This window comes from Pseudophryne corroboree, chromosome 4, assembly GCF_028390025.1.
Source record: "Pseudophryne corroboree isolate aPseCor3 chromosome 4, aPseCor3.hap2, whole genome shotgun sequence".
Taxonomy (NCBI): Eukaryota; Metazoa; Chordata; class Amphibia; order Anura; family Myobatrachidae; genus Pseudophryne; species Pseudophryne corroboree.
Window position 1 is genome coordinate 721237018 of NC_086447.1, and position 25706 is coordinate 721262723.

Consider the following 25706-nt stretch of genomic DNA (forward strand, 5'->3'; position numbering starts at 1 on the left):
AGCGCTGCGTGGACAATTAGCCATGGGGTAAACCTTGCAGCTAATTAAATAGATAACCAGGGCGAGTTCTAAGAACTGCACGGTCACGGTGAAAAATCAGAAAGGGTGACCGACAAGACAAAGCACCCAAGTCTGAAACGAGTCTAGCATATTCAATAGCCAGCAAAAAATAAGAATTTACTCACCGGTAATTCTATTTCTCGTAGTCCGTAGTGGATGCTGGGAACTCCGTAAGGACCATGGGGAATAGCGGGCTCCGAAGGAGGCTGGGCACTCTAGAAAGATCTTAGACTACCTGGTGTGCACTGGCTCCTCCCACTATGACCCTCCTCCAAGCCTCAGTTAGGTACTGTGCCCGGGCGAGCGTACACAATAAGGAAGGATTTTGAATCCCGGGTAAGACTCATACCAGCCACACCAATCACACCGTACAACTCGTGATATGAAACACAGTTAACAGTATGAAACAATAGAGCCTCTCAACAGATGGCTCAACAATAACCCGATTTAGTTAACAATAACTATGTACAAGTATTGCAGATAAACCGCACTTGGGATGGGCGCCCAGCATCCACTACGGACTACGAGAAATAGAATTACCGGTGAGTAAATTCTTATTTTCTCTGACGTCCTAGTGGATGCTGGGAACTCCGTAAGGACCATGGGGATTATACCAAAGCTCCCAAACGGGCGGGAGAGTGCGGATGACTCTGCAGCACCGAATGAGAGAACTCCAGGTCCTCCTCAGCCAGGGTATCAAATTTATAGAATTTTGCAAACGTGTTTGCCCCTGACCAAGTAGCAGCTCGGCAAAGTTGTAAAGCCGAGACCCCTCGGGCAGCCGCCCAAGATGAGCCCACCTTCCTTGTGGAATGGGCATTGACAGATTTTGGCTGTGGCAAGCCTGCCACAGTATGTGCAAGCTGAATTGTACCACAAATCCAACGAGCAATAGTCTGCTTAGAAGCAGGAGCACCCAGCTTGTTGGGTGCATACAGGATAAACAGCGAGTCAGATTTTCTGACTCCAGCCGTCCTGGAAACATATTTTCAGGGCCCTAACAACGTCTAGCAACTTGGAGTCCTCCAAATCCTTAGTAGCCGCAGGCACCACAATAGGCTGGTTCAGGTGAAACGCTGACACCACCTTAGGGAGAAACTGGGGACGAGTCCTCAATTCTGCCCTATCCATATGGAAAATCAGATAAGGGCTTTTACATGATAAAGCCGCCAACTCTGACACTCGCCTGGCTGAAGCCAAGGCCAATAACATGACCACTTTCCACGTGAGATATTTCAGATCCACGGTTTTTAGTGGCTCAAACCAATGTGATTTTAAGAAACTCAACATCACGTTGAGATCCCAAGGTGCCACAGGAGGCACAAATGGGGGCTGAATATGCAGCACTCCTTTCACAAATGTCTGAACTTCAGGTACTGAAGCTAGTTCTTTTTGAAAGAAAATCGACAGAGCCGAGATCTGTACCTTAATGGAGCCCAGTTTTAGGCCCATATTCACTCCTGCTTGCAGGAAATGCAGAAATCGACCTAGTTGAAATTCCTCCGTTGGGGCCTTTTCGGCCTCACACCATGCAACATACCTCCGCCATATGCGGTGATAATGAGTTGCTGTGACCTCTTTCCTGGCTTTAATAAGCGTAGGAATGACTTCCTCCGGAATGCCCTTTTCCTTCAGGATCCGGCGTTCAACCGCCATGCCGTCAAACGCAGCCGCGGTAAGTCTTGGAACAGACAGGGGCCCTGCTGCAGCAGGTCCTGTCTGAGCGGCAGAGACCACGGGTCCTCTGAGATCATCTCTTGAAGTTCCGGGTACCACGCTCTTCTCGGCCAATCCGGAACCACGAGAATTGTGTTTACTCCTCGCTTTCTTATTATTCTCAATACCTTTGGTATGAGAGGTAGAGGAGGGAACACATAAACTGACCGGTACACCCACGGTGTCACTAGAGCGTCCACAGCTATCGCCTGAGGGTCTCTTGACCTGGCGCAATACTTCTCTAGTTTTTTGTTTAGGCGGGACGCCATCATGTCCACCTGTGGACGACCCCATTGATTTACAATCATTTGGAAGACTTCTGGATGAAGTCCCCACTCTCCCGGGTGGAGGTCGTGCCTGCTGAGAAAGTCTGCTTCCCAGTTGTCCACTCCCGGGATGAACACTGCTGACAGTGCTAGTACATGATTCTCCGCCCATCGGAGAATTTTTGTGGCTTCTGCCATCGCCGTCCTGCTTCTTGTGCCGCCCTGTCGATGCATATGGGCGACTGCCGTGATGTTGTCTGACTGGATCAGCACCGGCTGGTGTAGGAGCAGGGATTTTGCTTGACTTAGGGCATTGTAAATGGCCCTTAGTTCCAGAATATTTATGTGAAGGGCAGTCTCCTTACTTGACCATAGTCCTTGGAAATTTCTTCCCTTTGTGACTGCCCCCCAGCCTCGTAGGCTGGCATCCGTGGTCACCAGGACCCAGTCCTGTATGCCGAATCTGCGGCCCTCCAGAAGATGAGCACTGTGCAGCCACCACAGAAGAGACACCCTGGTTCGTGGAGACAGGGTTATTAAACGATGCATCTGAAGATGCGATCCGGACCACTTGTCCAACAGGTCCCACTGAAAAATTCTGGCATGGAACCTGCCGAATGGAATTGCTTCGTAAGAAGCTACCATCTTTCCCAGGACCCGCGTGCAGTGATGCACCGATACCTGTTTTGGTTTTAGGAGGTCTCTGACTAGAGAAGACAACTCCCTGGCTTTCTCCTCCGGGAGAAACACTTTTTTCTGGGCCGTGTCCAGAATCATTCCCAGGAACATTAGACGTGTCGTGGGGACCAGCTGTGACTTTGGGATATTCAGAATCCAACCGTGCTGGCTCAGCACTTCCTGAGATAGTGCTACTCCCACTAACAACTGTTCCTTGGATCGTGCCTTTATTAGGAGATCGTCCAAGTATGGGATAATTAAAACTCCCTTTTTTCGAAGGAGTATCATCATTTCCGCCATAACCTTGGTAAATACCCTCGGTGCCGTGGAGAGTCCAAACGGCAGCGTCTGGAATTGGTAATGGCAATCCTGTACCACAAATCTGAGGTACTCCTGGTGAGAATTGTAAATGGGGACATGCAGGTAAGCATCCTTGATGTCCAGGGATACCATGTAATCCCCCTCGTCCAGGCTTGCAATAACCGCCCTGAGCGATTCCATCTTGAACTTGAATTTTTTTATGTATGTGTTCAAGGATTTCAAATTTAAAATGGGTCTCACCGAACCGTCCGGTTTCGGCACCACAAATAGTGTGGAATAGTAACCCCGGCCTTGTTGAAGTAGGGGTACCTTGATTATCACCTGCTGGGAATACAGCTTGTGAATCGCTGCTAGCACCGCCTCCCTGTCTGAGGGAGCAATCGGCAAGGCGGATTTTAGGAAACGGCGGGGTGGAGTCGCCTCGAATTCCAGCCTGTATCCCTGAGATACTATTTGAAGGATCCAGGGATCCACCTGTGAGCGAGCCCACTGATCGCTGAAATTCCGGAGGCGGGCCCCCACCGTACCTGGCTCCGCCTGTGAAGCCCCACCGTCATGCGGCGGACTTGGAAGAGGAAGCGGGGGAGGACTTTTGTTCCTGGGAACCTGCTGTTTGCTGCAGCCTTTTTCCCCTGCCTCTGCCTCTTGACAGAAAAGACCCTCCTTTTCCCCGCTTGTTTTTCTGGGACCGAAAGGACTGAACCTGATAAAATGGCGCCTTCTTAGGCTGTGAGGGGACATGGGGTAAAAATGCTGACTTCCCAGACGTTGCTGTGGAAACTAGGTCGGAGAGACCATCCCCAAATAATTCCTCCCCCTTATAAGGCAAAACTTCCATGTGCCTTTTGGAATCTGCATCTCCAGTCCACTGGCGAGTCCATAAGCATCTCCTAGCAGAGATGGATAATGCACTTACTTTAGATGCCAGCCGGCAGATTTCCCTCTGTGCATCTCTCATGTATAAGACTGAGTCTTTGATATGGTCAATTGTTAGCAGGATCGTGTCTCTGTCTAACGTGTCAATATCTTCTGACAGTTTATCTGACCACGCAGCGGCAGCACTGCACATCCATGCTGACGCAATAGCTGGTCTGAGTATAATGCCTGAGTGTGTATATACAGACTTCAGGATCGCCTCCTGCTTTCTATCAACAGGTTCCTTAAGGGCGGCCGTATCCTGGGACGGTAGTGCCACCTTTTTAGACAAACGTGTGAGCGCTTTATCCACCTTCGGGGGTGTTTCCCAACGTAACCTATCCTCTGGCGGGAAAGGGAACGCCATTAGTAGCTTCTTAGGAATTACCAATTTCTTATCAGGGGAAGCCCACGCTTCTTCACACACTTCATTTAATTCATCTGACGGGGGAAAAACTACAGGTAGTTTTTTCTCCCCAAACATAATACCCTTTTTTGTGGTACCTGGATGTAAATCAGAAATATTTAACACCTCTTTCATTGCCTCAATCATGCAGTGAATGGCCTTAACGGGCATTAAATTTGACTCATCGTCGTCGACACTGGTGTCAGTATCCGTGTCGACATCTACTTGTGCCACCTGAGATAGCGGGCGTTTCAGAGCCCCTGATGACTTTTGAGACACCTGGACAGGCACGAGCTGAAGACTCGGCTGTCCCACAGTCGGCATGTCGTCAAATTTTTTATGTAAGGAGTCTATACGTGCACTCATTTCCTGCCATAATACCATCCACTCAGGTGTCTGACCCCCAGGGGGTGACATCCCTGCTAAAGGCATCTGCTCCCCCTCCACATCATTATCCTCCTCAAACATGTCGACACAGCCGTACCGACACACTCCACACACACAGGGAATGCTCCAACAGAGGACAGGACCCACAAAAGCCCTTTGGGGGGACAGAGTAAGAGTATGCCAGCACACACCAGAGCGCTATATATATACAGGGACTAACTGAGTTATGTCCCTAATAGCTGCTTTTCAATATAATATACTGTATACAGTGCCAATTTTAATGCCCCCCCTCTCTTTCCCCTCTTACTGTACTGTAGAATTGCAGGGAAGAGCCAGGGAGCTTCCTTCCAGCCGAGCTGTGAGGGAAAAATGGCGCCAGTGTGCTGAGGAGATAGGCTCCGCCCCTTTTTCGCAGCGTATTCTCCCGCTTTTTATGGCATTCTGGCAGGGGTATTTACCTCATATATAGCCCCAGGGGCTATATATTGAGGTATTTTAGCCAGCCAAGGTGTTTTTATTGCTGCCTCAGGGCGCCCCCCCCCCAGCGCCCTGCACCCTCAGTGACCGGAGTGTGAAGTGTGTATGAGGAGCAATGGCGCACAGCTGCAGTGCTGTGCGCTACCTTGGTGAAGACAGGATGTCTTCATGCCGCCGATTTTCCGGACCATCTTCTTGCTTCTGGCTCTGTAAGGGGGACGGCGGCGCGGCTCCGGGACCGAACATCAAGGCTGGGCCTGCGGTCGATCCCTCTGGAGCTAATGGTGTCCAGTAGCCTAAGAAGCCCAATCCGGCTGCAAGCAGGCGAGTTCGCTTCTTCTCCCCTTAGTCCCTCGCTGCAGTGAGCCTGTTGCCAGCAGGTCTCACTGAAAATAACAAATTCTAAGACTATAACTTTCTAAGAGCTCAGGAGAGCCCCTAGTGTGCATCCAACCTCGGCCGGGCACGAAATCTAACTGAGGCTTGGAGGAGGGTCATAGTGGGAGGAGTCAGTGCACACCAGGTAGTCTAAGATCTTTCTAGAGTGCCCAGCCTCCTTCGGAGCCCGCTATTCCCCATGGTCCTTACGGAGTTCCCAGCATCCACTAGGACGTCAGAGAAATAAGACCTTAAGCGTAAGCCATTTAAGGTCCAAAGAATCAAGAGGTTCAAATGGAAACTCTTGCAGGGCATTCAGAACAACAAGTAAATCCCATGGAGCCACAGGAGGGACATAGGGAGGTTGAATCCGTAAAACCCCCTGAGTGCAAGTGTGAACGTCAGGAAGAGACACACACCGACAAGGCAGATATATGAATCTTGAGGGAGAACAGACAAAGGCCTAAGTCCAGGCCCTGTTGCAGAAAAGCCAAAAGTTTGGCAGTACTGAACTTGTATACAGCATAATTCTTAGCCGCAACACCAGGTGAAGTAAGAATTCCAGACCCTATAATAAATCCGAGCCGAAGCTGGTTTACGGGCTTTCAACATAGTTTGAATGACTGCCTCAGAAAATCCTTTGGCCCTCAGGAGTGAAGCTTCAAGAGCCACGCCATCAAAGCCAGTCGGCCAAATCCTGGTAAAAGAAGCAGAAGAGGACACTATCGAGAGACCCTGCAGGTCTGAGAACCAATGCCGCCTGGGCCACGCTGGAGCGATCAGAAGTAGTATTCCTCCTTCTTGCTTGAACTTCCTTATTACCCTGGGCAGGAGTGACACCGCAGGGAACACGTACGGCAGCTGAAAATTCCATGGAATTGCCAGTGCGTCCACGAACGCTGCTTGAGGATCCCTTGTTCTTGCTCCGAAGACCGGAACCTTGTGATTGTGTCGAGATGCCATCAGGTCTACATCTGGTAGGCCCCACTTGTCCACTAGGAGTTGAAAGACTTCTGGATGAAGGCTCCACTCTCCGGCGTGTACGTCCTAACGACTAAGGAAATCCGCTTCCCAGTTGAGGAACCCTGGAATGAACACTGCCGATATGGCTGGCAGATGGCATTCCGCCCACTGAAGAATCTTTGACACTTCCAACATTGCCATGTGGCTTCGCGTGCCGCCTTGATGATTTATGTACGCCACCGTTATGGCATTGTCCGACTGTACTTGAACAGGCCTGTTCTGTACCAAAGGCATTGCAAGTTTCAGAGCATTGAACACTGCCCGCAACTCCAGAATATTTATCGGGAAGAGAGATTCCTCCCTGGTCCACCGACCTTGAAGAGAGTGTTGCTCCAACACCGCGCCCTAACCTCGCAGACTGGCATCATTAGGAAGACACAGTCAGAGATCCAGAAGGGATGACCCCTGCTCAATTGTTGGTCCTGTAGCCACCAGCTCAGTGACAGACGAACCTCCGGAGTCAAGGAGATCATGTGAGATCTGATCCGGTGAGGCAGGGCGTCCCACCTGGCAAGGATTCGCGTCTGCAGAGGGTGAGAGTGAAATTGAGCGTACTCTACCATGTCGGAAGCCGACACCATGAGGCCTACTACTTGCATCGCAGAGTATATTGACACTCGTGGGCGAGAGAGGAAGCATCTTATCCTGTCCTGAAGCTTCAGGACCTTCTCTGGAGACAAGAACAAACGTTGGTTGTGTGTGTCCAGTAATGCCCCCAGGTGCACCATGCTCTGAGTAGGGACCAGTGAGGATTTCTTCCAATTGATGAGCCACCCGTGTGCTTGTAGGAATTGGACAGTCAGTTCCAGATGACGTGTGAGAACCTCTGGGGAGTTTACCAGGATCCGCAAGTCGTCCAGATACGGTAGGATCCTGATACCTTGCCGACAGAGAATGGCCGTCATGACTGCCATGAGCTTGTTAAAGATCTGAGGAGCTGTAGTCAGTCCAAAGGGCAAGGCTTGGAATTGATAATGTAGGTTGGCAATAGCAAACTGCAGATACTGCTGATGCTATACGGCAATAAGTATGTGTGGGTAAGCATCCTGTATGTCCAGGGATACCATATAATCCTTCGGCTCCAAAGCCAGAACAATAGAGCGAAGAGTTTCCATACGGAATTTGTATACCTTCACAAATTTGTTCAAAGATTTGAGGTTGAGAATGGGTCGGGAGGATCCATTCGGCTTCGGGAATAGGAACATCATTGAATAGTACCCCCTGCCCCTCTGAGACAGAGGCACCGGCACTATCACTCCCGTGTCCAGGAGTGATTGCACCACCAAACGTAGAGTCTTTGCCTTTAATGGATCAGAAGGGATAAACGTTGAGCAAAACCTGTGAGGGGGACACGTCTTGAAAGAGATGGCGTATCCGCGAGTGACGACTTCCCTCACCCAGGCGTCCAAAGTGGTCTGTAACCATACCTGGGTGAACCGCAGATGTCGGCCTCCCACCCTGGGATCCCCCAGGGGAGGCCCACCCCGTCATGCAGCAGGCTTGTCTGGTTTGGAAGCAGGCTGATGGGGAACCAAAGAATGTTTAGGCTTGGGCTTAGAGGTTTTGGAAGTGCGAGCCTGTTTAGGGTACACCTGACCCTTTGCTTTACTTGGAGGTCGAAAGGATCGAAAGGAGGTACTTTTAGCCTTCGGAGCCGAAGGATTAGTACTTGGTAGACATGCAGTTTTAGCAGACGCTAAATCAGCAACAATCTTGTTCAAATCTTCCCCGAATAGCATGTCTCCCTTAAAAGGGATCACCTCCAAGGTCTTTTTAGAGTCCAGGTCTACCGACCAGGACCGCAACCACAGAATCCGGCGAGCCAGAATGGATGCCTCCTGAATGTAATGAGAGGCTGTGGTAATATATGAAAAATACTGTCTGGCATTATCAGAAAAATCCAGAGGTAGCTCTGCCTCAACAGCTTGAACCCAGGCTTCAATACCCTTTGCAGCCCAAGAAGCAGCTATAGTGCGTCTATGTACAGAACCAGCAAGAGTGTAAATAGACTTCAAGCAAACCTCCATGCGCTTATCTGTCGGTTCTTTCAGAGAGGTGACGGTAGTGACAGGCAGAGTAGAAGACACCACAAGACGAGCTACATGTAAGTCCACCGGTGGTGGAGTTTCCCAATTCTTACATAACTCTGCAGAAAGGGGATAACGAGCTAGCATCTTTTTAGACAGGAAGAATGTCTTCCCTGGAAACTCCCAGGATTCCTGACGTATGTCAACCAAATGGTCAGAATGTGGCAAAACTAATTTAGTAACCTTCTGACATTTAAACTTATCAGGTTTCTTAGACGTATCTGGAGCAGCAGTTTCATCCTCAATCTGAAGAAGTAGTTTGATAGCCTCCAATAGGTCAGGAACATCAACCTGCGTTGTAGATTCCTCATCAGAAGCATCTGCATCAGTGTCTGATGGGTCAGTATATACCCCATCTTCATCGGATGAAGTATCCGAAACATGAGTGGATTGTGAGTAAGAAATGGCCCGCTTAGATGACACCTTGGTCCTAGGAGGGTGAGGGTTAGGCTTTTGTTTAACCAAACACTGATTTAATTGCTGTAACTGAGTAGACAGAGTATCCGTCCATGGCGGATTAACTACATGGACAATATGTGGCTGCAACGTAAGTCTCGTTATTAGTGTAGTCAGTAAATTAGAAAAAGCAGGCCAAGGTAGGTCTTGGTGTGCCACCAGTGCTGCAGACTGACTGAGGGGTACAGAACACTCGTTACCTGGACCCTCAACTGGAATATTTACCTCAGATTAATCTGTGGCATCAGCAGTGCATTATGCAGGATCAGCCGTGGATCTCCCGCCCTGTGTAGCAGACATTATATGGAAACATAGCCTTAGGGCATAACAGTACAATATAGCTAGACACAGTACCTGAAAAAAAAACCCTGTGGAGTGTGACTGCCAATGTAGAACACAGAGGATTTAAGTGGTATATGGTGACTGAAATACACAGAGAAAAATACAAAAAAACCTGTATATCCTGTGAAACGCTAATGAAATATATATTTTATATATATATATTTTATATATATATATATATATATACACACACACACACACACATATATATATATATATATATATATATATATATATATGACCCTGACACACATAGCCCCCTCAGGGTACAGACTATAGTGACAGCAAGACGTGATACACGGAATGGAAACAAAACACCAGCTATAGGCACACCAGTAACATGTACAATGCAGAAATTGTTACACACAACAATAAGACTGCACTGGACTAGTAATACTACATAAAACTATGTATGTATACAGATATAACAATGCATAGTAAACACTGGATGTATATCACAGAATTCTTGTACTAAATATTCCTGTAGTTATGCACTTGTTCTTAACCAACACTGTCTAAATGACATGTAGAATACTTACGTGTCCTGTAAATGCACCGCGCTGAAGAGGCAGGCAGCTTTACAGAGGAGACAGTGCCCAGCAGTCCCAGGATCAGCGCAGCTCTGTGAAATGGCGCCCAAACGCTGACAGGGAGTGAGAGAGAGAGATATGCAGCTCCAGGGCAGGAACATCTGCTGTATATGGTGCCTGGGGCTGGGGGAGGGGCTACAGGTAAGCGCCTTATCCCATGTGCTGGGCTTCACCACCGGGTACTATGGAGCCTGTAATAAATGGATTTTAGTAAATCCGACCTGTGCTCCTTGCCCTGGTGGATATAGTGGGTTCCATGCACAGCCACAGTGTCCACGCCAGTGGCGCGGTCCGTCTCCTGGGACCGCGATTTCGGCAGATCCCACCTGGGGGACCCTCTTACCTCCTCCCTGTAAGTGCGGCCACGCGATCCAGGAGAGCAGCAGCGGTGATGTATGCCTGATGAGACCGGAGCGCCTCCGCTGTAAGTACCCGGTAATCAGGGTGCGGGAGTATACAGCGCCCGTGGGGAAGGTGATGGAGCCGCTGCACGATATGTCAGCATGACATACAGCATCTAGTGCCTGTGCTGCGGCCCTTGAAGTCTTCTTTCTTCTCAGAAAAGCTCTTTTCAGGGCTGCCTAACGCAGCCCTCCCTGTAAGCTGCCTGCACTGCAGGCACCAACTTACAAACTGAGCTCCAGTGCCTGGAGGCGGGGATATAGAGGAGGCGGTGCAGTGCATCTTGGGAACAGTCAAAGCTCTAGCCTGTTGGTGCCTCGGATCACGATCCAACGCTACACCCCAATGTCATCCCCTGTGGAATCCCAGTGTACCCCGCTGCAGAAAAATAAGATTTTAAACCTACCGGTAAATCTTTTTCTCCTAGTCCGTAGAGGATGCTGGGGACTCCGTAAGGACCATGGGGTATAGACGGGCTCCGCAGGAGACATGGGCACTTTAAGACTTTAGATGGGTGTGCACTGGCTCCTCCCTCTATGCCCCTCCTCCAAACCTCAGTTAAAGAACTGTGCCCAGAGGAGACGGACAGTACGAGGAAAGGATTTTTGCTAATCTAAGGGCAAGCTTCATACCAGCCCACACCGTATAACATGAAATATACGCAACCAGTTAACAGTATGAACAAAACAGCATCAGCCAAAGACTGATCTTAACTGTAACATAACCCTTATGTAAGCAATAACTATATACAAGCCTTGCAGAAATATGTCCGCACTGGGACGTGCGCCCAGCATCCTCTACGGACTAGGAGAAAAAGATTTACAGGTAGGTTTAAAATCTTATTTTCTCTTACGTCCTAGAGGATGCTGGGGACTCCGTAAGGACCATGGGGATTATACCAAAGCTCCAGACTGGGCGGGAGAGTGCGGATGACTCTGCAGCACGGACTGAGCAAACATGAGGTCCTCATCAGCCAGGGTATCAAACTTGTAGAATTTTGCAAAAGTGTTTGAACCCGACCAAGTCGCCGCTCGGCAAAGCTGTAACGCCGAGACGCCTCGGGCAGCGGCCCAAGAAGAGGCCACCTTCCTAGTGGAATGGGCCTTTACCGAATTTGGTAACGGCAATCCAGCCGTAGAATGAGCCTGCTGAATCGTGTTACAGATCCAGCGAGCAATAGTCTGCTTAGAAGCAGGAGCGCCAACCTTGTTGGCTGCATACAGGAAAAACAGTGCCTCTGTTTTCCTAACCCGAGCCATCCTGGCTACATACATTTTTAAGGCACTGACTACATCAAGGGACTTGGAATTCTCAGAGTCACCCGTAGCCACAGGTACCACAATAGGTTGGTTCATATGAAACGATGAAACCACCTTAGGCAAAAATTGAGGACGAATCCTCAACTCTGCTCTATCCACATGGAAAATCAGATAGGGGCTTTTGTGAGATAAAGCCGCCAATTCGGACACACGCCTTGCAGATGCCAAGGCCAACAACATGACCACCTTAAAAGTGAGAAATTTTAATTCAACCGTTTGAAGAGGTTCAAACCAGTGAGATTTTAGTAACTGTAACACCACGTTAAGGTCCCATGGTGCCACTGGGGGCACAAAAGGAGGCTGGATGTGCAGCACTCCCTTTACAAAAGTCTGGACTTCTGGGAGAGAAGCCAGTTCCTTCTGAAAGAAAATTGATAGGGCCGAAATCTATACCTTAATGGAGCCTAACTTTAGGCCCATATCCACTCCTGTCGGTAGAAAGTGGAGAAAACGGCCTAGATGCAAATCTTCCGTAGGAGCATTCTTGGCTTCACACCAAGAGACATACTTCCTCCAGATACGGTGATAATGTTTCGCCGTTACCTCCTTCCTAGCCTTTATCAGAGTAGGAATGACTTCCTCCGGAATACCTTTCCCAACTAGGATGTGGTGTTCAACCGCCATGCCGTCAAACGTAACTGCGGTAAGTCTTGGAACACGCAGGGCCCCTGCTGCAACAAGTCCTCCCTGAGAGGAAGAGGCCACGGATCTTCTGTGAGCATTTCCTGAAGATCTGAATACCAGGCCCTTCGAGGCCAATCTGGAACAATGAGTATTGTCTGCACTCTTTTTTGTCTTATGATTCTCAATATTTTTGAGTTGAGCGGAAGAGGAGGGAACACATAGACCGACTGAAACACCCATGGGGTCACCAGGGCGTACACAGCCACTGCCTGTGGGTCCCTTGACCTGACACAATACCTCCGAAGCTTCTTGTTGAGGCGTGACGCCATCATGTCTATCTGAGGAAGTCCCCAATGACTTGTTATCTCTGCAAAAACTTCTTGATGAAGTCCCCACTCTCCTGGATGGAGGTCGTGTCTGCTGAGGAAGTCTGCTTCCCAGTTGTCCACTCCCGGAATGAAGACAGCTGACAGAGCGCTTATGTGATTTTCCGCCCAGCGAAGAATCCTGGTGGCTTCCGCCACTGCCACTCTGCTCCTTGTCCCGCCTTGGCGGTTTACTTGAGAAACGGCCGTGACGTTGTCTGATTGAATCAGAACCGGTAGGTCGCGAAGAAGATTCTCTGCTTGTCGTAGGCCATTGTATATGGCCCTCAATTCCAGTACGTTGATGTGTAGACAAGCCTCCTGGCTTGACCATAGTCCCTGAAAATTTCTTCCTTGTGTGACTGCTCCCCATCCTCGGAGGATCGCATCCGTGGTCAACAGAACCCAGTCTTGAATACCGAACCTGCGACCCTCGAGAAGGTGAGCACTCTGCAGCCACCACAGAAGCGACACCCTGGCCTTGGGGGACAGGCTTATTTTCTGATGTATTTGTAGATGGGACCCCGACCACTTGTCCAGAAGGTCCCACTGAAATGTCCTCGCGTGGAACCTGCTGAAGGGGATGGCCTCGTAGGCCGCCACCATTTTTCCCAGTACTCGAGTGCATTGATGGACTGACACTCTTTTTGGTTTTAGTAGGTCTCTGACCATGTTCTGGAGTTCCTGGGCTTTTTCCACTGGGAGAAAAACCCTCTTCTGTTCCGTGTCCAGAATCATTCCTAAGAAAGATAGCCGAGTCGTTGGAATCAACTGTGACTTTGGTAGATTTAGAATCCAGCCGTGCTGCTGCAGCACCCTCAAGGAGAGCGACACGCTTTTCATCAATTGATCTCTCGATCTCGCTTTTATCAGGAGATCGTCCAAGTACGGGATAATTGTGACTCCCTGCCTGCGCAGGAGCACCATCATTTCCGCCATTACCTTGGTGAAAATCCTCGGGGCCGTGGAAAGCCCAAACGGCAACGTCTGAAACTGGTAATGACAGTCCAGTACAGCGAATCTCAGGTACGCCTGATGAGGAGGATATATGGGGACATGAAGGTATGCATCCTTTATGTCTAGTGACACCATAAAATCCCCCCCTTCCAGGCTGGAGATCACTGCCCGGAGCGATTCCATCTTGAATTTGAACTTTTTTAAGTACAGGTTTAGGGATTTTAGATTCAGAATGGGTCTGACCGAGCCATCCGGTTTCGGGACCACAAACAGGGTTGAATAGTACCCTTTCCCCTGTTGGGCTAGGGGAACCCTGAAAATCACTTGCATACAGCTTTTGAATTGCAGCTAAAACTATTTCCCTCTCTGGGGGAGAAGCTGGCAAAGCCAACTTGAAAAATCGGCGAGGGGGCACCTCTTCGAATTCTTGTTTGTAGCCTTGGGATATAATTTCCATCGCCCAAGGATCCACGTCTGACAGAACCCAGACCTGGCTGAAGAGTCGAAGACGTGCCCCCACCGGCGCGGACTCCCTCAGCGGAGCCCCAGCGTCATGCGGTGGATTTAGTAGAAGCCGGGGAGGACCTCTGCTCCTGGGAACTAGCCGTCGCAGGCATTCTTTTCCCTCTACCCTCACCTCTGGCGAGGAAGGAAGAGCCCCGACCTCTTCTGGATTTATGCGACCGAAAGGACTGCATCTGATATTGTGGTGTTTTCTTTTGCTGTGGGGGAACATAAGGCAAAAAAGAAGATTTACCCGCGGTAGCCGTGGAAACCAGGTCCTCGAGACCCTCCCCAAATAAGACCTCACCCTTGTAAGGTAAAACTTCCATATGTCTCTTTGAATCGGCATCCCCCGTCCATTGGCGGGTCCACAGGGCTCGCCTAGCAGAAACAGCCATGGCGTTGGCTCTTGAACCCTTCAGCCCAACGTCTCTCGCAGCGTCTCTCATATATAAGGCTGCGTCTTTAATGTGACCCAAGGTCAATAAAATGGTATCCCTATCTAGGGTGTCAATGTCAGATGACAAGAAATCTGCCCACGCTGCTACTGCACTGTCTGAGCAAGGCACCCGTATGTGTATAAATTGATTTTAAGGTAGTTTCCTGTCTGCGATCAGCAGGATCCTTGAGGGCTGCTGTGTCTGGAGATGGTAGCGCCACCTTTTTGGACAAGCGCGTTAAAGCCTTGTCCACCCTGGGCGAGGATTCCCACCGTACCCTGTCCTGCGCAAGGAAAGGGTACGCCATAAGAATTCTCTTGGGAATCTGCAAATTTTTGTCTGGAGTCTCCCAAGCCTTTTTAAATAAAGCGTTCAGCTCATGAGACGGGGGAAAGGTTACCTCAGGTTTCTTTTCCTTAAACATGCATACCCCCGTGTCAGGGACAGAGGGGTCATCTGTGATATGCAAAACATGTTTTATAGCAAAAATCATATAATGAATACTTTTGGCCACCCTTGGGTGTAACCTCGCATCATCGTAGTCGACACTGGAGTCAGAATTCGTGTCGGTATCAGTGTCTGCTACGTGGAACAGGGGACGTTTCTGAGACCCTGAAGGGCCCTGTGACACAGCCAAAGCCATGGATTGGCTCCCTGTTACTTCCCTGGACTCTGCTTTGTCCAATCTCTTATGCAATAAAGACACATTTGCATTTAAAACATTCCACATATCCAACCAATCAGGTGTCGGTGTGGCCGACGGAGACACCACAATCATCTGCTCTACCTCCTCCTTAGATGAGCCTTCCGCTTCAGACATGCCGACACACACGTACCGACACCCCCACACACTCAGGGATATATATCTATATGGAGACAGTCCCCCAATAAGGCCCTTTGGAGAGACAGAGAGAGAGTATGCCAGCACACATCCAGCGCCACCGGACATTGGAATATAAACCCAGTCAGTACAGCGCTTTTTATATATATAATAATACACTCACTGCGCCAAATAAATGTGCCCCCCCCCTCTTTTGTGCCCTCTGTACTTGTGTTCAGCAGGGGAGAGTCCGGGGAGCCAGCTTCTCTGCAGCGTGCTGTGGAGAAAATGTCGCTGGTTAGTGCTTAAGGATCAAGCCCCGCCCCCCCAACGGCGGGCTTCGGTCCCCCTCAAATCTTTATACTGGCGCGGATTTGTGTAATATACTGCCTCCGCAGTATATATATATCTCTGCCAGTGTCCCTAGAGGTTAATTTTGCTACCCAGGGCGCCCCCCCCTTACAGTGCCGTCAGTGTGTGAATGTGTGGGAGCAATGGCGCGCAGCGTTACCGCTGCACGGTACCTCAGTGAAGATCAGAAGTCTTCTGCCGCCTTTAAAGTCTTCTTTCTTCTTATACTCACCCGGCTTCTATCTTCCGGCTCTGTGAGGAGGACGGCGGCGCGGCTCCAGGACGAACAACGAGGGTGAGACCTGTGTTCCGACCCTCTGGAGCTAATGGTGTCCAGTAGCCTAAGAAGCAGAGCCTATCATTTAAGTAGGTCTGCTTCTCTCCCCTCAGTCCCACGATGCAGGGAGCCTGTTGCCAGCAGTGCTCCCTGAAAATAAAAAACCTAACAAAAGTCTCTCTCAGAGAAACTCAGTAGAGCTCCCCTGCAGTGCATCCAATCTCCTCTGGGCACAGGATCTAACTGAGGTCTGGAGGAGGGGCATAGAGAGAGGAGCCAGTGCACACCCATCTAAAGTCTTTAGAGTGCCCAAGTCTCCTGCGGAGCCCGTCTATACCCCATGGTCCTTACGAAGTCCCCAGCATCCTCTAGGACGTAAGAGAAATAGGATTTTAATTACCTACCGGTAAATCCTTTTCTCGTAGTCCGTAGAGGATGCTGGGGTACATATTAGTACTATGGGGGTATAGACGGGTCCACCAGGAGCCATGGGCACTTTAAGACTTTGATAGTGGCGGCTGACAACTCCCTCTATGCCCCTCTTACAAGACTCAGTCTAGAAACTGTGCCCGAGGAGACGGACAACTTTGAGAGAAGGACTTAACAGAGATAGTGGCGAGATTCATACCAGCTCACACATACAAGGCAAACCAAGCTAACCAGCTTGAAAACTCAGGAACAGCTGAACAAGAATACTTAACCAAGTAACCACTGCAGGATCACGAAGCGCTGGGCGGGCGCCCAGCATCCTCTACGGACTACGAGAAAAGGATTTACTGGTAGGTAATTAAAATCCTATTTTCTCTTACATCCTAGCGGATGCTGGGGTCCATATTAGTACCATGGGGATGTACCAAAGCTCCCAGAACAGGAGGGAGAGCGCGGAGGCTCCTGCAGAACTGATTGACCATACTTTAGGTCCTCAGTGGCCAAAGTATCGAACTTGTAGAACTTAGCAAACGTGTTCGACCCAGACCAAGTAGCCGCTCGGCTAAACTGTAAAGCCGAGACACCCCGGGCAGCCGCCCAGGAAGAACCCACATTACGAGTAGAGTGGGCCTTAACAGATTTTGGACACGGCAATCCTGCCGTAGAATATGCACGCTGGATAGTGACCCTGATCCAGCGAGAGATCGTCTGCTTAGAAGCAGTACACCCAATTTTCTTGGGATCATACGGGACAGAGAGTCCGATTTTCTGTGACGAGCAGTCCTCTTCACATAGATTTTCAGAGCCCTTACAACATCCAAGGACTTGGACGGAACTGAGGTGTCAGTAGCAACTGGCACCACAATAGGTTGGTTGATATGAAAAGCCGACACAACCTTTGGAAGGAATTGCTGACGTGTCCGGAGCTCAGCTCTATCTTCATGGAAGATATGGTAGGGGCTTTTACAAGAAAAAGCCCCCAACTCCGACACACGTCCAGCAGAAGCCAAGGCCAACAAAGTGACAGCCTTCCACGTGAGAAACTTGACCTCAACCTCCCGCAGAGGCTCGAACCAATCCGATTAGAGGAACTGTAACACCACGTTAAGATCCCAGGGTGCCGTAGGCGGCACAAAGGGAGGCTGGATGTGCAGAAACCCTTTCGAGAAAGTCTGAACCTCAGGGAGGGAAGCCAGTTGTTTCTGGAAGAAAATGGATAAGGCACATATCTGGACCTTTACGGATTCCAAACGCAGGCCCATATCCACACCTGCTTGCAGGAAGAGGAGAAACCATCCCAGTTGAAACTCCACCGTAGGAAACTTCTTGGATTCACACCAAGATACATACTTTTTCCAAGTGTGATGGTAATGTTTAGACGTTACTCCTTTCCTAGCCTGTATGAGGGTAGGAATAACCTTGTTCGAAATGCCCTTCCGAGCTAATATCTGGCGTTCAACCTCCATGCAGTCAAACGTAGCCACGGTAAGTCTTGATAAGCGAACGGCTCCTGTTGCAGCAGGTCCTCCCGAAGAGGAAGAGGCCTCGGATCTTCCAGCAGTAGATCCAGAAGATACGCGTACCAAAACCCTTCACGGCCAGTCCGGAGCAATGAGGGTTGCCTGAACTCTTGTTCTCTTTATGAGCTTTAGAATCCTGGGAATGAGTGGAAGTGCAGGAAACATCCACATCCAGGGCATCCACCGCCACTCCTTGCGGGTCTCTTGACCTGGAACAGTACCTCCGAAGCTTCTTGTTGAGACGGGAGGCTATCATGTCTATTTGAGGTACACCCCAAAGATTTGTCACCTCCGTGAACACCTCCGGATGGAGGCCCCACTCTCCTGGATGGAGATCGGGTCTGCTGAGGAAGTCCACTTCCCAGTTGTCCACTCCCTGAATGAAGATTGCTGACAGCGCCAACGCGTGCCTTTCTGCCCAGAAGATGATTCTTGTTACCTGACATTGCAGCTCTGCTCTTTGTTCCGCCCTGTCGGTTTATGTAGGTCACAGTCGTTACATTGTCCGACTGTACCTGAATGGCCCGATCTTTGTAGAAAATGTGCCGCTTGTAGAAGACCATTGTACACGGCCCTTAGTTCCAGAATGTTGATTAAAAGAATGGATTCCAGACTTGACCACCTTCAACCCCTGAGACTTGCATCCGTGGTTAGAAGGATCCAGTCCTGAATCCCGAACCTGTGGCCCTCAAGAAGGTGAGGCAATTGTAGCCACCACAGAAGTGAAATCCTGGCTTTCGGCGACAGATGTATCCTCTGGTGCATGTGCTGATGAGATCCCGACCACTTGTCCAGGAAGTCCAGTTGGAAGGATCGTGCATGAAATCTTCCGTACTGAAGAGCCTCGTAGGAGGCAACCATCTTCCCCAGAAGGCAAATGCACTGATGAACTGATACCTGGGTAGGCTTTTAGACATCCTGGACCATACTTTGGATCACCAACACCGTTTCCACCGGCAGAAAAACCCTCTGCACTTCCGTGTCGAGGACCATCCCCATGAAAGACAATCTCCTTGTCGGCTCCAAATGTGAATTTGGAAGATTCAGGATCCATCCATGTTCCCTGAGCAGTCGAGTCGTGAGAGCAATGGACTGCAACAACCTCTCCATGGAAGATGCCTTTATCAGCAGATCGTCCAGATAAGGAATTATATTCACCCCCTACTTGCGGAGGAGGATCATCATCTCTGCCATTACCTTGGTGAACACCCTCGGTGCTGTGGAGAGGCCGAACGGCAGTGCCTGGAACTGATATTGACATTCCAACAGCGCAAATCTGAGATAAGCCTGGTGTGGCGGCCAATTCGGAATATGGAGGTATGCATCCTTGATGTCCAAGGATACCAGAAACTCCCTCTCCTCCAGCCCTGAGATCACCTCTCTCAGAGACTCCATTTTGAACCTGAATTCCCTTAGATAAGGGTTTAGCGACTTCAGGTTCAAAATTGGCCTGATCGAACCACCCGTTTTCGGTACCACAAAGAGGTTTGAATAGTAACCCTGGTTTACCAGATGAGGTGGAACTGGAACAATTACATCTGCCCTTTCCAATTTGTGAATGGCTTCCTGAACGATAGTCCGGTCTGCCAGCAAAACTAGCAGACCTGGTTTGAAGAACCTGTGGGGTGGGAGCTCTTGAAACTCTCAGTTTGTACCCCTGGGACACAATATCCCGATGACACCCAGACATGACTGAAACGTCTGAGCCTCGATTCCACCTGCCCGTTCTCCAGGCAGGGATGTCCACCGTCATGCTGAGGATTTTGAGGACACAGAGGCATATTTCTGGTCTTGGGAACCTGCAGATGGCGTTTTTTGGGATTTCGTTCAGCCACCCCTGAAGAACGTGGTAGGAGTCTTGGGGGTATATTCAATTAGTGTCGAAAACCGCCGTCTGTCGAAAAGACGGCAGTTTTCTACTTTTTTAGGTCGAAACGTGATTCGACTTATTCAATGCTATTCGACAAGTCGAGGAATTTGACTTGTCGAAAAGCACGTGGATCGGCGGAATAGCTGTCGATCCACATGCTTGTGTCGAAAACCGGTTTTGGCCCCCTTTTCGACCATCTCAGTCCGACATAAAAACATGTCGGACTAAGATGTGGGACCCGAGAGAAGGAGAGGGGGGAGCCGCAGGGAGAGGGGGGGACAGCCGGCGGGCATACAGGGGAGATCAGCGCTACAGCAGGATGTCACACAGCCGCACCGCTCACGGCAGCTTCCACCCGGCTCCAGCAAGTGAGGCCACGCTTGCTGGAGCCGGGTGGACACTGCCGTGAGGTCGGGCGGCTGTGTGACATCCTCCTGCAACGCTACTGTAGCGCTGATCTCACCTGTATGCCTGCCGGCTGTCCCCGCTCGTCTCCCCGCACCTCGCCCTCTCTCTCCTCCTCTGCGTCCCTCATCTCAATTCGACTTGAAAAAGTCGAATTGAGATGAGATCGAATAGGGGTTGTCGGATCCATTCCGACAAATACATGTCGGAATGGATCTGACTTTAATTGAATATACCCCTTGGACTTTTTAGCTTACGCAGACCGAAAGGACTGCACCAAAGACGTAGAAAAGGTTTTCTTTGTCGTCTGAGTAGCTGAGGGAAGAAAGGTAGACTTACCAGCTGTTGCCGTGGAGATCCACGCATCCAATGCTTCCCCAAAGAGAGCCTGACCTGTGAAGGGTAGGTTCTCCACACTTCTCCTGGATTCCGCGTCTGCAGACCACTGGCGTAGCCAGTGTCCCTTGCGTGCTGAGACAGCCATGGGCGATGTCCTCGCAGTCAGATTACCCAGGTCCTTCATGAACACTCTTTGGGACCTGGAATTTTTTCTCTGGATCTTCCCAGGATTTTTCAAATAATGCGTTTAATTCCTTACGCACAGGGAAGGTCGGGGAAGTTTTCTTATTGTCTGTAAAGTAAGCCTCCTCTACCTGTTCAGGTGGTTTGTCAGTATAACACATCCCTAATAGCCTCAATCATGAGTTGCACCCCTCTTGCCAGGGAAGCCTCACCTCGCCGCAAATCCGCATCACCCTCTGCCGTGTCAGAGTCGGTGTCCGTGTCGACCTGCATAATCTGAGCAAGCGCACGTTTCTTGGACACACCAGGGGATTTTGAGGTAGTGGGGACAGAAACAGACAAAACCTCCACAGATTGTTTTAAAATCTGTGATTCAGTCTCATAATGTGCAATCCAAGTAGAGATCTGGGATATCATTCTCTTAATAGAAGCTACCCACTGGGGCTCGTAATTCGGAAGGCTGAGACAAAATATTACATTCCTGAGTACGTGGAATGGATTCCTCTGGAGAAGATACATATTCTGCCACACAAGACACAGAGTCCCTGGACATGGTTATGTGATAGTTTGCATACACACACATACACACACACACACACACACACACACACACGCACGCACGCACGCACACACACACACACACACAGAAAAATGTCAGACACAGTTTCCCCCAAGTACCTTCAGAGAAACACAAAGACTGGAGCCAGCACACACAGCACCCCAGTAGACAGTTACAGAGTAATTGCCTGGCGATGGACCCCAGCATCCTCTAGGACGTAAGAGAAATATCAATATTTGTGACCCAACTGGCATTGTCACATAATTTCCTGACTAAAACATTATATTGGGCTTGTTAACATATTCAGGTGGGAAAGAACTTGTCTGTTCTGCCAAGTTCCTGCTGCGTTAACAGGCTACACTGATGCCGTAAATAATGTCATCCAATATGTCTCTAATCCAGTTTCATCAGGATATTGAATAATGACAACTATACTTACATAAATAAAACCAAGCCTAAAATGATTATTACCTTTATGTCCCTGTGCATTTTTCCTTTTACGTGCAGATAATATAACCCCTAGAAAAACAAATAAAAATAATTAGGATACCGTGAACAAACAAACAAAAAAAAAAGATGCAAACATTAGATTAGTAAACATCAAAATTATCTGACTAACAGTACTTAACACACATATTAATTCCTTACTGGGCAAATCCATAGCGCATATTGGAGGCAGGATAATGGGGTTATACAGCAGGTGTACATGTTACCACTTAGTAAAAGGCTGCGATTTCATCAATCTCATACAGTTGCTATTACAGAAATAAGAAACCTACTACTGGGCCTCCTCTAAACTAATAAACTATACTTTCACTATATGTATTAATTAAACCAACTATAACACCACAGGAGGAAATACTGCAATGCTTTACAGGCACAGGAAAATAAGAATTTACTTACCGATAATTCTATTTCTCGTAGTCCGTAGTGGATGCTGGGAACTCCGTAAGGACCATGGGGAATAGCGGCTCCGCAGGAGACTGGGCACAAAAGTAAAAGCTTTAGGACTACCTGGTGTGCACTGGCTCCTCCCCCTATGACCCTCCTCCAAGCCTCAGTTAGGATACTGTGCCCGGACGAGCGTACACAATAAGGAAGGATTTTGAATCCCGGGTAAGACTCATACCAGCCACACCAATCACACCGTACAACCTGTGATCTGAACCCAGTTAACAGCATGATAACAGAGGAGCCTCTGAAAAGATGGCTCACAACAATAATAACCCGATTTTTGTAACAATAACTATGTACAAGTATTGCAGACAATCTGCACTTGGGATGGGCGCCCAGCATCCACTACGGACTACGAGAAATAGAATTATCGGTAAGTAAATTCTTATTTTCTCTGACGTCCTAGTGGATGCTGGGAACTCCGTAAGGACCATGGGGATTATACCAAAGCTCCCAAACGGGCGGGAGAGTGCGGATGACTCTGCAGCACCGAATGAGAGAACTCCAGGTCCTCCTCAGCCAGGGTATCAAATTTGTAGAATTTAGCAAACGTGTTTGCCCCTGACCAAGTAGCTGCTCGGCAAAGTTGTAAAGCCGAGACCCCTCGGGCAGCCGCCCAAGATGAGCCCACCTTCCTTGTGGAATGGGCTTTTACAGATTTTGGCTGTGGCAGGCCTGCCACAGAATGTGCAAGCTGAATTGTGCTACAAATCCAACGAGCAATAGTCTGCTTAGAAGCAGGAGCACCCAGCTTGTTGGGTGCATACAGGATAAACAGCGAGTCAGATTTTCTGACTCCAGCCGTCCTGGAAACATATATTTTCAGGGCCCTGACTACGTCCAGCAACTTGGAGTCCTCCAAGTCCCTAGTAGCCGCAGGTACCACAATAGGCTGGTTCAAGTGAAACGCTGAAACCACCTTAGGGAGAAATTGAGGACGAGTCCTCAATTCTGCCCTGTCCGTATGAAAAATCAGGTAAGGGCTTTTATAGGATAAAGCCGCCAATTCTGAGACACGCCTGGCTGAAGCCAGGGCTAACAGCATTACCACTTTCCATGTGAGATATTTTAAGTCCACAGTGGAGAGTGGTTCAAACCAATGTGATTTTAGGAACCCCAAAACTACATTGAGATCCCAAGGTGCCACTGGAGGCACAAAAGGAGGCTGTATATGCAGCACCCCCTTGACAAACGTCTGAACTTCAGGAACTGAAGCCAGTTCTTTCTGGAAGAAAATCGACAGGGCCGAAATTTGAACCTTAATGGACCCTAATTTTAGGCCCATAGACAGTCCGGTTTGCAGGAAATGCAGGAAACGACCCAGTTGAAATTCCTCTGTAAAATTCCACTCCCGGAATGAACACTGCTGACAGTGCTATCACATGATTTTCCGCCCAGCGAAGAATCCTTGCAACTTCGGTCATTGCCCTCCTGCTTCTTGTGCCGCCCTGTCTGTTTACGTGGGCGACTGCCGTGATGTTGTCTGACTGGATCAGCACCGGCTGACCTTGAAGCAGAGGTCTTGCTAGGCTTAGAGCATTGTAGATGGCCCTTAGCTCCAGGATATTTATGTGAAGTGATGTCTCCAGGCTTGACCACAAGCCCTGGAAATTTCTTCCCTGTGTGACTGCTCCCCAGCCTCTCAGGCTGGCATCCGTGGTCACCAGGACCCAGTCCTGAATGCCGAATCTGCGGCCCTCTAGAAGATGAGCACTCTGCAACCACCACAGGAGAGACTCCTTGGTGACAAGATTATCCGCTGATGCATCTGAAGATGCGACCCGGACCATTTGTCTAGCAGATCCCCCTGGAAGGTTCTTGCGTGGAATCTGCCGAATGGGATTGCTTCGTAAGAAGCCACCATCTTTCCCAGGACCCTTGTGCATTGATGCACTGAGACTTGGCCTGGTTTTAGGAGATTTCTGACTAGTTCGGATAACTCCCTGGCTTTCTCCTCCGGGAGAAACACCTTTTTCTGGACTGTGTCCAGGATCATCCCTAGAAATAGAAGTCGTGTCGTCGGGATCAGCTGCGATTTTGGAATATTGAGAATCCAACCGTGCTGGCGCAGCACTATCTGAGATAGTGCTACTCCGACTTCCAACTGTTCCCTGGATCTTGCTCTTATCAGGAGATCGTCCAAGTAAGGGATAACTAAAACTCCCTTCTTTCGAAGGAGTATCATCATTTCGGCCATTACCTTGGTAAAGACCCGGGGTGCCGTGGACAATCCAAACGGCAGCGTTTGAAACTGATAGTGACAGTTCTGTACCACAAACCTGAGGTACCCTTGGTGAGAAGGGTAAATTGGGACATGTAGGTAAGCATCCTTGATGTCCAGAGACACCATATAGTCCCCTTCTTCCAGGTTTGCAATCACTGCTCTGAGTGACTCCATCTTGAATTTGAACCTTTGTATGTAAGTGTTCAAGGATTTTAGGTTTAAAATTGGTCTCACCGAGCCGTCCGGCTTCGGTACCACAAATAGTGTGGAATAGTACCCCTTTCCCTGTTGTAGGAGGGGTACCTTGATTATCACCTGCTGGGAATACAGCTTGTGAATGGCTTCCAATACTGCCTCCCTGTCTGAGGGAGACGTCGGCAAAGCAGACTTTATAAAACGGCGAGGGGGAGACGTCTCGAATTCCAATTTGTACCCCTGAGATACCACCTGAAGGATCCAGGGGTCCACTTGCGAGTGGGCCCACTGCGCACTGAACTTCTTGAGACGGGCCCCCACCGTGCCTGAGTCCGCTTGTAAAGCCCCAGCGTCATGCTGAGGACTTTGCGAAGGCGGGAGAGGGCTTTTGTTCCTGGGAACTGGCTGTTTGTTGCAGCCTTTTTCCTCTCCCTCTGCCACGGGGCAGAAATGAGGCGCCTTTTGCCCGCTTGCCCTTATGGGGCCGAAAGGACTGCGCCTGATAATACGGTGTCTTCTTAGGTTGAGAAGCTACCTGGGGTAAAAATGTGGATTTTCCAGCAGTTGCCGTGGCTACCAGGTCTGATAGACCTACCCCAAATAACTCCTCCCCCTTATAAGGCAATACTTCCATGTGCCTTTTAGAATCCGCATCACCTGACCACTGCCGCGTCCATAAACCTCTTCTTGCAGAAATGGACAGCGCGCTAACTCTTGATGCCAGTCGGCAAATATCCCTCTGTGCATCACGCATATATAGAAATGCATCCTTCAAATGCTCTATAGTCAGTAATATACTGTCCCTATCTAGGGTATCAATATTTTCAGTCAGGGAATCCGACCACGCCAGGCCCGCACTGCACATCC

General features: G+C 49.4%; 1 protein-coding gene across 7 annotated transcripts in view; it reads right to left on the minus strand.

Annotated features, from left to right (window-relative positions):
• The window catches only part of MAP4K3 (mitogen-activated protein kinase kinase kinase kinase 3), a 691402-nt gene that overhangs the window by 281308 nt on the left and 384388 nt on the right, over window positions 1-25706 (minus strand). For all 7 annotated transcript variants that reach the window (XM_063918040.1, XM_063918039.1, XM_063918038.1 and 4 more), the window contains exon 6: window positions 21938-21985. In XM_063918040.1, coding sequence (XP_063774110.1) covers window positions 21938-21985 — 48 coding nt within the window. The remainder of the gene's footprint in view (window positions 1-21937; window positions 21986-25706) is intronic.